This window comes from Maniola hyperantus, chromosome 13, assembly GCF_902806685.2.
Source record: "Maniola hyperantus chromosome 13, iAphHyp1.2, whole genome shotgun sequence".
Taxonomy (NCBI): domain Eukaryota; kingdom Metazoa; phylum Arthropoda; class Insecta; order Lepidoptera; family Nymphalidae; genus Maniola; species Maniola hyperantus.
In genome coordinates this window covers 3,408,439-3,422,983 of record NC_048548.1, presented here as the reverse complement: position 1 = coordinate 3,422,983, position 14,545 = coordinate 3,408,439, and the positions used below count along the sequence as shown (strand labels likewise).

Below are 14,545 nucleotides of genomic sequence, written 5' to 3'. Positions count from 1 at the left end.
AGACAGACACACTTTCGCATTTATAATATTAGTATAGATTTATTTGGCTATTACTTAAAAGACAAATGTCAATTTTTATTGCGTTATTTAGAACGCCTTAAATACTTCTATTTTAATAGCAGGCACCAGGATAACACGAACAGTAGCTTTTATTGTTAAAAGAAGGTATAAAATTAATACCCTGTCAGCTGGACTCACCTTGCCTTAATGCGATCCCGAAGTGAAATAATTTTCTCACTAATCCTAAAAATATATCGCCCATAAATAATCACTTGTATTGCCGTCTGTCCAAACGTAGCGAGTGATATAGTGATGGCCTACAAATCAGAATAAAGATATCGATAATAATAATCGATGATATATTTTCTGAGTAGGTAAGTACCTAACGGGTTCGAATTAAACATAGGCATAGTTTTCTGTAGAACTATAAGATGAGACTTTTTTTTACTGAACTTCAATATGCAAACAAAGATCCCAAGGAAACTCTTAGTGGTACCTAGTGTTCATCTAAAAAATTCCTGCTCCTGTTATTTTTTAAAGACTTTTCCGTTACAAGCACGTACAAGTTAGCCTTTGGCTGCAATCTTACCTGATGGTAAGTGATGCAGAATTTGTAACTATGGAGAAATTGTTTAATTCTAAACTTTAATAGAGCTAACTTCAAAACACACACATCAAGAAAGATAATCTTGCTGTTTATACTTTAGAACCAAATATACCTACTTACTAAAGTAATTAAATTTGATGTTTTGCAGACAGCACTCATTTTGGTGTCGTTTAATTTTGGATAAAAAGCAAAAAAAAACGATTACATAGACATTAAAAATAATCAAGTTTTTAGCTTTACCTTCGCGCCTTTTCAAACTACACGACGCTGATAAATCAACCTATGCCCTGTTGGCCAAGCCATAAATCCAGAATTAAATCATTAAAACTTAGTTATCGATATTTAAAATGCAGTACATCATTAACCAACATAGAGCTGAGAACATCGACTGAATTAAAGACATTTGTGTAGATTAAAATACGTATAGTTAATAATGTATTAGTTGTTATTAAAATTTTTGTTTTTTTTTTTCGTGTCGGAACGAACACTTTCTCGTACTTCTTCAAAGTTAAACGGTTTTATGTCTCTATTAGTGTTAAATTCTGGATGCCCGACGCCCTTTTCAATTTATTTTAATACCTACCTACTACAAGTGCGATGGAATGTTCCATGATACGTTATTATTTAGATTTTAGAGTTTTGATTCAGATAACACCGCATTGTATGTTCACAATTTTTAAAAATTCTACTTCAGCAAAGCCAAGGCGGGTCAGCTAGTATTCTTTAAAAAAGTTGTACTTAGAGCTGATAATAACTTAGTCTAAGAGGAACTTATAAGTCCGCGACAGGTTGAGATGCCAATTGGGTAATGGCCAAACGTCACCCGCACCGGGTTAGCGCGGGGGCTGTGCGGATGTGCGGGGCGTACCATCTCCGATTGCTATCTCGCCCTGTCGCGTACTCTACTTATTTCAAACAGTTCCGTACCGTCCATCGCAAGGAAGCTTTATAAAAAAAGGTTTATGACATCATTTCCGTTTCATAGTGATTCATTGTCATAATTATTAGTTGTTTCATTTCATTTTCACCTTGTAAACATTTGTCCTAGTAAGTCCTAACGCGAAAAGCCCGGTAAGACAAAAAGCTCTTAGTTACCTCTACCTACCTAAGTTTGGCAAAGCTTTTATTTCCAAACAAACAGGTACAAAACACGGCCCGTTCTATTCCACGGGCGGTTAATTGAGCTATATAATTTGACACCTCGCAGCGTACTGAATAGCCAATTATTAATATGGGCCCTTGATTAATTGTGATATCAGCATTTAATTTTCGTGTTAACACTCGCCGAGCGGCGGCCATTGTAGCGCGCCTTTGTATGCCGTGACGTTTCAATTTTGAATAAATTAAATTTCGAACGCTTCATTTTTTCGAACCTTCGCCTTTTATACAGGTTGGAACACCGACCTCTACTAATACAAGCACGTTGGACCTGCGATTGCCGACCTATTTTTGAAGCAACTTGATTTTCGCCACTTTGCCGCTGATAGCCGCAGTGAGCGTCATGTAAGACGTGTACTTGGAACTAAATGTTAGTGATGAGACATCTATCAACATAATGTCAACAGGAAGACCATTTGACCTACCTAAGGTGTTAAGGTGTTAAGGTGTTAACTTTAATTCCCCGTACGCTCGGTGGGACGCTTCGAATCGGCATTAAAAAACTATCCTTTTGAATGGCACATGGCACATCTCTTCCAGCGTAATTGTATGTCCATTTCAGTGGGTTGGAATTAGCTGTGTTACCAGTGTTTATAATTTATTACTGTGACAGAATAGATTTGTTTATGCGTCGCGCCTTGAGGTTTAGTGATTAAAAAAGTTTAAAAATAGAATACAAATTACAAATCGCTTGACACATTTTTTTGTAAATGTCTCCATTGCGAATATTCTTACTAATAAAAAGAGAAATATAAATATAAATTAAGAATCAACTTTTACAAGACCTTTTGACTCGTCAAGAGAATCTAGCACTGGTTCGGAAATCGGAATGTGTTTCCTACTGAGAAGAACATGCAAGAAACTGGCTGGTTGCTCTTTTCAAAGATTCTATAACAATAAAATTATGTCACGTATGTACGTAATCGCAGTCCAACGCATTGCTGGAGCGAGCTGCAAGTCAAATCCACGGTCTTTTAGCATTTAAGTAGGTACATAATTTTTGATAATAATATGCTTTTTTCAGGAGTATATTTATAATATATTTATTAGATTTCGTAAACTTTGAGACAAGTCTAAAATTGATTGCGGCATTTTGTTCTAAAAGGTTACACTCATTCTCACAAACATGGTTGGCATAGTTTTTAACAAACATTTAAAACTAAATAGTTATAAATGAACCGACTTTCCATTGCCTGTAACGATAAAATTAAATAAAAAACAAAACAACTTGTGTTAATAAAATGTACAGATAAAAACAAAACAATACATAAGCGACTAGTGAAATTGGTTTCAGTTAGCTACCGGCCAATGAGATTATCCAATTATCGCGTTTATAGCGGCCATTTGGAAGATGGCCGCGCCCGTTCCAAATTAGAAAATTTAAACCTAGCATTCGAATCAATGGCTTTATTCTAATTTTATTATCCAATTGTTAGGAATTCAGCTGAATGGATTCAATGTAAATAGATTTTTATATGAAAAGAGTAGGAGTAGGAACACCTAATCGCTATTTTTTTATTTTAATGGGTCAAAGTTTTCTGTCCAATATTAAAAGGCTGACTGACTGACTGACTGACTGGTCTATCAACGCACAGCTCAAGCCACCTGGTAGGATCGAGTTGAAATTTGGCATGCAGATAGTTATTAGGCAAAAAATTCAACCCCTGAGGGGATAAAATAGGAGGTTAAAATTTATGTGACGTGGACGAAGTCGCGAGCTAAAGCTAGTTAATTACCTATAAAGAAAGTGTGTAAGTTTGTAAGTCTGGATTCAGGTGGTGGATAATCTCCAGAACTTGATTTGATATTTTTTTAATTAAATGAGGTAGGTATAGCCTAATAGAAATATGTAGGTAATACCTACCTATGCACACTTAATAGATATTCATTCATTATTATCATTACAATCATTTTAATTATAACAAATGATTTCTTACGAAAATGTTCATTAATTTTACTGTAACATCTCACATCTACGAAACAAAATGTTCGTTAGATCTCATTACATATTATATTATACTGATATTTCACAACTTTATTCCTAACGCACAAACTATAAGAAAAAGATAGATAAACCCTCGAGAATCCTCGTTCATAAAAGTGAAGCCGGTTTATATCCACGTAGGAATGTTGTATGTACCTACTTGCACATTGCATCGCTCAATCGTTTAACAACTTTTATCTATTACTAGTGATAGGTATTTATATACCTACCCAGGTACCTGATAATTGCAACTGTTGTTATATAATGATCATTATGTTTTGGAAAAATACCTTCTTAATTTCCTTGGTACTAATTTGTACTTAACTGTAAGTATTTATGCTAAACTTGGGCATTAATGATGGAGTCAGAAAAGTTTATTTACATACTTTAATTAGGGGTATGAGGTTATGGGTATAACAAAAACTGCTATACTTCTAGGTTAGTTCTAGTAGGATATTCTTTCTAGGTTACCCTGCATCTCAAACGCATACCTTACCACCAGGTGATATTGCAGTGGGCTAACTTGAGTTACTTAAACTACTTTATTTTCCGGCTAAATCTGCTTCTCCAGCTATGTTTAGCATCGTTTTTTGGCGGTCCATCTATTATTATCTGATAGTCTGTGACCTAATGATGCTAATAAAGCAATAAACATAAATAAGATGAGGTGTCATCAGCGTCTTATAGAGTCATTTATACCTGGAGAGTCAAAACAGACGTCAAATCAATTTCATTCACGCGAGCGACTCATTAAAGTTGAATTAAAGTAAAGGTGAGTTCGTGAGAACCTACACTCGTTCGTTCGCTCGCTCACGACCTGAAAAGGTACGCGTCCATTAGACGCTGCGTTGGCATCGTATCGGATATAATGTATATGCGCGTGGCCGCCATTTTAGTGACGTCAGCACTAGACTGAAGTTTCGAGCTGATGGTATATTTTTATTTCGGCTGACGTCAAATCGACGTCATTTCGATGTTAATGAGATATGGTTCCAGCTCAAGAGTAATTTGCGGGACTTATACTTACCGATTTATTTTTACGATAATTATGCTCACGACTTCGTCAGAGTAAGTAGGATATCTTTTTACTGGTGGGATAAGCCTGTATCTATGTTTGAAAACAGACAGCTTTTTCCCATTTAAGTATATAAATAAAACCAGGGGCCTCTTATAAAGACTTTCACATTCTTCAGGCCACGGTTTTGTTTTGCACAAGTGCAAAGTAGGTAGATACTTTGAATAAATGCTTAAAGAATAATTATTGAGCTGTACTTTTCATACAATACGATATCGGGTCGACTGAAAAAAATTTGTTTGTACAACGGAATCGATTCAGTCATTACAGTCCCCATTGCGCGTCCGTCTTTATAATAGGGTGTGCAAAAATTCGTCTTTATTTAGGACTGCTAGCACCTTTGCTTCTCTTGCTAGTTGCTGTGTCTTGACGACATAATGACTATTAATTTATTGCAGCAATTTGCGCCTAAGTGGTCCACAGGACCGTTGAATGACCTATAAAATATGGTTTAGCGCTAATAATACGTACAGTAGCAATTTGCATATTTTTATCGAATTAGCATGTCGATTATGTTAGTGTTTTTGTTTTCTATTAAGGTATAGTTTTACACGCTATTAAAAATCTATCTAATAAATGTTTATTGAAAAAGGTCTTGAACATTAGGTACGAGTAAGTTTTTTGTTAGCTTAATTATACACGCGCTAAAAGCGGTGACAGAGTCGTCGGCCCCAAGTCGGGCGGTCCAAGGTTCGATACCGGGCAGGCGTTGTGCGTTTTAAGCAATAAAGTATCACTTGTTTTAACGGGGAAGGAAAAACATTGTGGGGAAACTTGCATGCCTGAGAGTTCTTTATAATATCCTCAAAGGTGTGTAAAGACTGCCAATCCGCCGCACTTGGCCAGCGTGGTAGACTATGGCCAAACCCTTCTGCTTGTGAGAGGAGACCCGACTCAGTAGTCAACCGGTGATGGGCTGATGAAGAGATACGCTTAGGTACTTAATAAAATTTATTGAGTTATTTTTGTTAGCTTGTGAAAACTAATAATTTGAACCTTCGTTAACTTTTGAAGTTTTTCTTCTTTAAACAGTTTTTAAGTCGGTAACTAATCTAAATATATAAAAGTAAAAGCTGACTAACTGACTGATCTATCAACGCTCAGCTCAAACTCCTAGACGGATCGAGCTGAAATTTGGCATGCATATAGGGATTTTGGAAAATTAAATCCCTAAGCGGGTAAAATAGGGGTTTGAAATGCGTGTAGTCCATGCGAACGAAGTCGCGGAAATAAGCTAGTTCCAATTATATTTTGAAAAATAATAACTTATAATGTCAAAATTAGTCACTTATTTACATAAGCTGATGTAATATGTATCTATAAATTGTAAATACTATTTTATTATTACGACATAGGTACGAAGCAGGCATTAATTTTTTTCTATCGGCGATTAATTAAGAAATTTGACAGTAGGTTATTAAAGATACTAGATAAAAAATAATTTAACTACCTGGCTACCAAGTTTTTTGTTATTACTATGCTTTTTACAAAACGAATACAATTTCAAGCAAAGTATTTTTGAGTATTAAGTGCTGTAATAAATAATAATACTGTAATATGTTATAACTTTTTATTAATGAGTTTCAGTTGCGTTCATTGAAACTTTGTACCTACTGTTGTTGGCACTTGCATGGAGGTTTCTCTCAGGTAATCTCATACAATAAAAATTATAGTCCTGACTCACTCACTGACATGACTCATCATTACCCAACCTACAGGTCAGGATCAGGTGTGATCGTGGTCAAGCGTGCGCCTATAACGAATTTAAAAAAAAAACCTTCATAAACCCTTGGTCCTAGAAAGCTAAAATTAAAAAAAAAAAATCCCTTGCACAAGAAATGAGGCCAGATCTTTCAAAATTCATACGGGATCGGAGTCGCGGGCCCTAATTAAAAAAATATTATACCTAAATGTTGTAATGGTTTGGTTGTTGATTATTACTCCATCACGCCACAATGTCTGAACCGATTTGGCTGAAATTTGGAATGGATATAGCTTATACCCTGACTTAACGCACAAGTTACTTTAAGTATATCCTGGAAAAATCAAAGAGTTCCCGCGGGATTAAAACTTATATCAACGCGAACGAAGTTGCGAGCATCATCTAGTGTTTAATATTTTCCAATCGCATGGTCTCCCTACACGTATTCTTCTGAATGTCAATCGGCACAAGTTCCCATATTAATTTAGTGTTCCTGACACCATGACAGTCTGTAATGGGCCGACAATTTGTTTGTCAGTCGACAATGGATGCCGAAATTGAGTCGCTTTACAACCATTTTACAACTCTATTGCGTCGTTATGCTAGAGTCGTGATGTTTAAGTGATATTATCAAAATAATATTATACTAGCTTATGCTTGCAACTTCATCCGCGCGGACTACACAAATTTCAAACGCCTATTTGACCCCCTTAGGGGTTGAATTTTCAAAAATCTTTTCTTAGCGGATGTCTACGTCATAATAGCTATCTGCATGCCAAATTTCAGCCCGATCCGTCCAGTAGTTTGAGCTGTGCGTTGATAGATCAGTCAGTCAGTCAGTCAGTCAGTCAGTCAGTCACCTATTCCTTTTATACATTTAGATTAATATTACAAAATCTGTTCCTAACGACCTTCTAGCACATTGAATGATTCCATCATACTATATCTCAGTACTAAGTACATATATTAAATGTGAAAAATATGTTTGCTTGCAATCACGCCGCAAAACGGAGTAACAGATCGTCGTGTTTTTTGCATTGGATATACCTAGGTACAGAGTTGAAAACCTGGAGAGTGATATCCCGGCAAATCAAAAAATTTCCACAGGATTTTCAAAAATCTATCATCCGCGGCGCCGGCACTAGCCCGATAATCTCATACGGAAGCTATTTAAGGTAATTTATACTTACGGTATTTTGTAACACAAGAAAGTTTGACCAGCTATCACTATGCAGACGTTTTCACGACAGAAAATAAATCAAAATCGGTTCATCCTAATAATTAATTATCACTTGCTATAACGGTGAAGGAAAACATCGTGAGGAAACCTGCATGCTTGAGAGTTCTCCATAATGTTCTCAAAGGTGTGTGAAGTCTACCAATCCGCACACGGCCAGCGTGGTAGACTATGGCCAAAACCCTTCTCACTCTGAGAGGAGACCCACGCTCTGTAGTGAGCCGGTGATGAGTTGATCATGATGATGATGATGGTTCATCCTAACGCGTCGGAAGAAGATGCGATTCCACTGCACTCCGTCTTTGTGCGCAAAACGCGTTATAAGTCCCGCAAATTGCTATTGCGCTAGAACCATGTCTCATTAACATCGAAATGACGTCATTTTGACATCAGCCGAAATAAAAATACACCATCAGCTCGAAACTTCAGTCTTGTGTTGACGTCACTAAAATGGCGGCCACGCGCATGAGCAAATTGCGGGACTTATACGTAGGTAAAACGTCCGAGCGTTCATCAATTCCCTTTGAGCTTTTGAAAATATGGAATGTCTCACAAAACTTTACGATCCACAGGCCGTACGTTCCCGTGACGTGTCAATAAGAAACCGCAACCAAGAGAGCGGACGGGGCGTGGCTTTCACAGCGTTTATTAACATGTCATTGGCGAGCATAAACATGACACGGGTGTACCGGTTTCAGTGGCCTTATCGCGAGTTTGCACAGCTCGATAACGTTGATAGATTTCGATTATCGAAATGATTTATCCACAGGCCGTTTTGTACATTCCCGTGAAATGTCAAAGAAACTGCAACCAGGAGAGCAGACGGGGCGTGGCTTTCACAGCGTTTATTAACATGTCATTGGCGAGCATAAACATGACACGGGTCTACCGGTTTCAGTGGCCTTAGCACGAGTTTGCACAGCTCGATAACGTTGATAGATTTCCAGTATCGAAATGATATAACGTCAGAGGAAAATGGTTTAAAGTCACTACTTACTAACTATTTTTATTTTATTAAGACGTATCCACTTGCGGCTGCAGAGAAAGGGATAAATTCAAAACTTAAGGTTACATTTTTTATTCGCTTCTCTACAAACGCATTATGATAATTGTTCTCTTTTTTGGTTTAGATTCAAAATTAAACTAAATACCAATAATTTATCTCTCATATCCATGCCCGACAACAATAACTAAAGTAAAAGTAAAGTAATTTGAGAAATAAAAAGCTTTTCTTAACTTTGTAAAAGTTCTATTTTAGAGCTGAGGAAACTTCGTGTATAAACTGTATGAAAAACTTTAAAATCGCAAACTAACGACGTAGTATACCTACTTATAGATATATTTTATTTACTTAAGAATAATTTCAAAATTTAATTTCTAGATTTTCACACTTAATTTTTACGTCCCAGAACGTGTCTACAAAATTTCATTGTGTTTGATTACCTAATTCAAATAGGATAAACTATATGGAGAGCACTTCGAATACACTGTGTGCCTAGTGGGAGATTTCCTACCTATTCGATCGCGTAAAAGTTAACAACGATTTGTATAGAATTGAAACAGCGCCATCTAGTGTCAAGTAGGGGAAACATAATTAGGGAGTGCAAGTTGTTTACGTCCTCGGGACCGACTATTGTTTACCGACTCGCATTCGAAAGTGACAACGTGAGCGCACGTGATTGGTCGATTCAAGCATTAAGTGAGTGTGAGTTTGAGATTTTGACAGTTCGAGAAGTAAACCGAGTAATCACGACGCTAACGCGATCGAAAAGTTTGTCACTTAGAATTTTGCAGTGAAAGCGGAGAGAACAATATTTTAAAGAAATTCATTTTCAATTTTAAGTTAAATTTGAACCAGAAAAATTATGGCAGGCCGGTATTTTTTCACCTGGAGGATGTTTGCGGCCGCTAAGGCTCAAGATGACCGCAACTATACCGCTAGCGAGGAAGCAATGGCTCGTGCATCTTTTAACCCATTGTTAGACCTAACGGAGAGGCAGTTTAAAGATAGGTATCGCCTCTCCAAGAAAGTTTTCAAGTTCTTATGCAACGAGCTAAGGAGACTGACAGATTTAAGGTCCTCCCAACGCGTTTCCTTGGAACATAAAGTATGTATCAATATTATTATACCTATTTAGGTTAATTTTGCCATATTACCCATACCTACTTATATCAAAATTATATGGAAAGTATTTACACGTAAGTAGGTAGGTAGCTAAGTACATTTCTTTCCTTTTTATTTGCAGGTCCTCACTGCTTTGTTTCATTTTGCAACTGGAACATATCAAAGGCCGTCTGGGGTTGCGAAACATATATCCCAGAAAATGTGCAGTGTGTACGTAGAAGAAGTTACCCAGGCGTTAACACATAAAAATATTATTGCAAAATATATTCGGTTTCCCGGTACTCCAGCTGCCAGACAGGCAGTTAGCCAACGGTAAGAATACCTAATATTTATGATCAACCTAAATCAAATTATATAGTAGGTAGGTACTAGATGATGCCCGCCACTTCATCCACGTAAGGTTTTTAAAAATCCCGTGGGAACTCTGATTTTTCGGGATAAAAAGTAATCTATGTCTGTCTCCAAGATGCAAACAGTCTGTATCAAGCAGATGATGCCCTCAACTTAGTCTACGTGGATTTAGCAGACAGTCAGACACACTTTCACATTTATAATAGGTATAAGTATAAGCATGAATTCAATTCAGTAAATTAATATAATTTTATTATTTTTCTACTTAGGTTCTACAGAAAGTATGGAATACCGGGAGTGGTGGGCTGTATAGATGGCAGTCATTTCAAAATAGTTGTTCCTCCAAAAGAAGAGGAACATTGGTATTATAGCCGCAAACACTATCATTCTTTAAACGTTCAGATGGTAATTATAATATTATGGAGATATTTGTTATATTATTATTCATAGATGAACAATTAAACAATTTAAATGTTTTGTTTTCAGGTATGTGATGATGAATACCGAATTTTAAGCGTTAATCCCAAGTTTGGAGGTGCAAATCACGATTCCTTCATATGGGAAAACAGTGATTTGAACACTTACATTCAATCTCTGCACCAGAATGGAGAAGTGGTCTGGCTATTAGGTATGGTATCCACAAGTAAACTTTAAAAGATTTCAGTACCTAGGTACATTTATATTATATCAGTAGCATTATCTAACATAGGTACATTTTTCATTCTAGGAGACTCTGGATATCCTCAACGCCCGTGGCTGATGACACCGATTTTAGATGCTACCCAGGGTTCACCAGAAGCCTACTATAATGAGAAGCATATGAGAGCCCGGGTAGTCATCGAAAACACATTTTCAAGACTTAAAAATCGGTGGCGTTATCTTCACAAGGACAGAACTCTCCATTACAGGCCACTAAAATGTTCACGCATTATTCTGGCGTGTTCTGTATTACATAATTTAATGATTAATTTTGGCATTGAGGACACAGAGGAAGATACGGGTAGGTGTTGTAATTTTAAGACAATAATCCATACTAAAATTATAAATGTGAAAGTGTGTCCGTCTGTCTGCTAACTTTTCACGGTCCAACAGTTTAACCGACGGATGAAATTTAGTACTGAGTTAGCTTACATCCCGGGGTAGGACATAGGCTACTATTTATCCCGAAAAATTAAAGTTTCCATGGAATTTTTAAATCCACGCGGATAAAGTCGCGGGCATCATTTAGTTATAATATACATACAATAATAATACTGGATAAATTACCTTTGTAATGATGAGAGTAAAATTATTAAAATCGGTTCAGTTCATCGATTAGAACCAAATGAAGCTTTCCTCTTTATAGTACCTATTATTAGATTGAATCTTATCAATTTGCAATTTTCATTAAGGAACAAATTTAATAAATTTATGAATTATTTCTAGGTCAGGAACTTCAAAACATGGAAGATGTATCTGGCCCAATTAGTTACTTGGAAAGAGAAGCTACTTCTGACTTAATTAGAGGTAGAATATTGAGAGACCAATTAGTTAGAAGGTTGCAATAGTGAATAAATTTTTATTTCTGACATAAAGATCTTCACATATTGGAAACATAGACTTGACGGCGGTGCCTAGAATGTGCGTTGATAGATAGTCAGCCAGACAAGTCTTTTTATGTATAGTATTGTATAGATTACCATTAGCTACCTTATACCTACCTTCCACTTATGTACTGATTTATTTTATTGTATAAATGTAAATAATTTTATTGTTAAGTATTTTAATATGTTAATAAATAAAATTGATTTAAATTAGATAAAACCGTTCTTTTATTAAATAATAATTCTTAAATTGTATTACAAACCAGGTGCTTTAACTGCCTATTTAACTAATTGAAAATATAGTCTTTTTCACATAGCATTGCTAGCATGGCATTTTTTGGCTGATTTAATAGCAAAATTACATACTCTGTCTATGAATGCATGCTATATAAAGCCAAAGAGTATACAAACATGTAAATAAATCATGTGAAACGTATATAATTTTCTATGACACTGTTAAATACCACATTACCCATGCTAATCTAATCTAACAAACTAATTAATCTTATAAATTAAATAACTAATCTAAACTAATCTTTACAATACTTATTTGCTATCTTATCTAATATGTCTAGAGCTCTTAATCCTACTGCTTGCCACTGCGTCTGAACCTGCACTTCCATCTCCCTGATCCTATTTTGCTCTCTTCTCAAGTCCATGTAGTCCCTATGCTGTTCTATTTTAAATTTTCTCCAAAATTCTTCTGCTTGGAGGAAATGTTCGGCTGCCTGCTGTGTGTGTGCTGGCCTCACTCTTTTTCGTTGCGATCCTCGAGCTTGTGTTGGTCTTCCTCGGCGAGGTGTAGTTTGCCCTGATAGAGCAGGCTCGAGTCGCCGAGCAGTTGAGGGCCTAGTTGGAGTGCGCATGCCCGGATCTGCAAAAATATGTTATAAAAGTCATTATAGTAATGAAATTATTAAAAAATTTATATATTCACGTATCTTTAAAGATCTAATCTATTTCACCTTCCACTTGTGACTCCGCAAATGTAAAAAGCGGAGTTGCAGCCCTTGTCTGAGGTGGTACCGCTGCAGCTGGGGCAGTGTAGGATGTTTGATGGCCCTGCAGTCTCATTCCAAGGTTGAGATCCTAAAATGTATAATCATAATCATATCCTTTCTTTGCTTGAATACAGTTACAAATGGTGGTATAATATAATAACAAACAAAAACACTTTCGCATTTATAATATAAGTATGGATGTCTCACCATGAACTTCTTCCTCTATAAAGCCCAGAGGCGGAGAACACATAGCTCTTCTCTGTGATGGTAGCTCTGGTGAGGCAATATTAGTAATTAATACCTCTGGTGTAAGTGGAACTGCAAAATAAAATAAAATAAACACAATATGACGATACTGTTTATTACTGATATGCTGAAATTCCACAACCACAACTTACTTTCTACGAATTGTGAGAGCAAAGATGGAGTGCCTTGCTCAACCATCATAGAGTCTGGCTCATTATGAATCCCCTGTAAGAAAATACAATTTGAGACATTAAAGCGTCAAAACAAATAAAAATCTGTTTAAGAATCGTACATATTTATATACAATTTGGTATAGTAATCTTGTTTTGAAAGTTGAAAATACTAATTATTGTTCAAGAACGCTTTTTTAATGATGTAAACACAATTTTTTTTAGATTTTTTCCTTTAATTTTGCTATAGAACATACCTACCTGCTAAATTTCATGATTCTAGGTCAACGGGAAGTACCCTATAGGTTTCTTGACAGACAAGGCAGACAGATGGACAGGCGGACAACAAAGTGATCCTATAAAGGTGCTTTTTACTTTTGTAGTACGGAACCCTAATAATATACCAGCATAAGTAAAGAAATTTAAACCTGTGACAACCCAGCCTCTTCCACTGCCAAGCCCGTCGCTACTTGCACACCGATCAGATTTAGAACTCTTTGCTCTAAATCTGTTAGTTTGCAATACGTAGCAGCACCACCACCAGTACCAGTAGCTGATCTATGCAGACGAGCAGCTTTTTTCTTGGTATTATTTTTGAAATCACTCCACACCTTAATCAAGCATAAAGAAGCAAACATTTTATAAATTAGTGACCACAACCTCAAAATAGGTGAACATAAAATATACATTTTACTAACTTTTTTCCATTTCTCAGGAGTTTTAGTGTCACCACTGCCATCACTATTCAGTAGCACAGCCAGTTCCTCCCACTTACTAAGAGTAGAGATTCTGCCTCTTGCATTGGAGGATGGCTTGCTAAGGTCTCCATGCCTAAAAAGCAATAAACTCGTTTCAAAGTTCACCCACTTATAAAATAAAAACAGAAATAACTTTAATTCCACTTACTGCTCCATGAATGTTACCATCAAATCAAATTGCGAAGGACTCGTCTTCATTTTTCTGGTATTTATTATTTTTATAATTTTAAAACAACACCTAATTTAATCGCACAACCGCCGACCGCGTAAACATAAACAAACGATATTACCACCTTAATTTTGATAGACAGCTGCTTCCATACAATCACTTCATAGAAATTTCATTCTGAATTTGGTTGGTTTATATCACGACGCCAACATTACAAAAATAATAAACGCCATTCACGGTGAGTACACGCGTATGGGCTGGTTAGCTTCGGTGGTAACTCACACTCGCTTGCTCGCGATTCTCGATGCGTTTGAGGTTAGCTCGATTAACGCAGTAGTGAAGTCATTCGAATAATTTTGTGGAACTCCCACTCGGCACA

The 14,545-nt window shown here is 36.3% G+C and overlaps 2 protein-coding genes across 3 annotated transcripts; one reads left to right on the top strand and one right to left on the bottom strand.

The window, feature by feature from the left end:
• Window positions 1-9,650: 9,650 nt before the first annotated feature.
• On the top strand, window positions 9,651-12,014 carry LOC117987843 (putative nuclease HARBI1). The gene is made up of 6 exons (XM_069502651.1): window positions 9,651-9,871; window positions 10,010-10,200; window positions 10,509-10,644; window positions 10,726-10,867; window positions 10,967-11,239; window positions 11,665-12,014. Exons 1-6 carry the CDS (start codon window positions 9,659-9,661, stop codon window positions 11,784-11,786), a joined length of 1,077 nt encoding a protein of 358 aa, XP_069358752.1. The 5' UTR covers window positions 9,651-9,658; the 3' UTR covers window positions 11,787-12,014.
• Window positions 12,015-12,032: 18 nt separating this feature from the next.
• LOC117987842 (uncharacterized) lies at window positions 12,033-14,545 on the bottom strand. 2 transcript variants are annotated; one of them, XM_069502652.1, is made up of 6 exons: window positions 14,146-14,545; window positions 13,938-14,070; window positions 13,668-13,850; window positions 13,222-13,294; window positions 13,031-13,141; window positions 12,033-12,696 (listed from the first exon to the last, which is right to left on the bottom strand). In XM_069502652.1, the coding sequence occupies exons 1-6, from the start codon at window positions 14,193-14,195 to the stop codon at window positions 12,353-12,355; spliced, it is 894 nt and encodes a 297-aa protein (XP_069358753.1). In that variant the 5' UTR covers window positions 14,196-14,545; the 3' UTR covers window positions 12,033-12,352. The 2 variants fall into 2 exon arrangements, with proteins under 2 accessions (XP_069358753.1, XP_069358754.1); XM_069502653.1 differs by lacking the exon at window positions 13,668-13,850.

Excerpts from the sequence above, each read along its gene's own strand:
- LOC117987843 (XM_069502651.1), top strand. The coding sequence starts at position 9,659 with ATGTTTGCGGCCGCTAAGGCTCAAGATGACCGCAACTATACCGCTAGC. Across the intron at positions 10,201-10,508 it reads AGACAGGCAGTTAGCCAACG|GTTCTACAGAAAGTATGGAA; the intron begins GTAAGAATACCT and ends TTTTCTACTTAG. Across the intron at positions 10,645-10,725 it reads ATTCTTTAAACGTTCAGATG|GTATGTGATGATGAATACCG; the intron begins GTAATTATAATA and ends TTTTGTTTTCAG.
- LOC117987842 (XM_069502652.1), bottom strand. The coding sequence starts at position 14,195 with ATGAAGACGAGTCCTTCGCAATTTGATTTGATGGTAACATTCATGGAG. Across the intron at positions 13,295-13,667 it reads AAGAGGCTGGGTTGTCACAG|GGGATTCATAATGAGCCAGA; the intron begins GTTTAAATTTCT and ends ATTTTCTTACAG. Across the intron at positions 12,697-13,030 it reads TATAGAGGAAGAAGTTCATG|ATCCGGGCATGCGCACTCCA; the intron begins GTGAGACATCCA and ends ATATTTTTGCAG.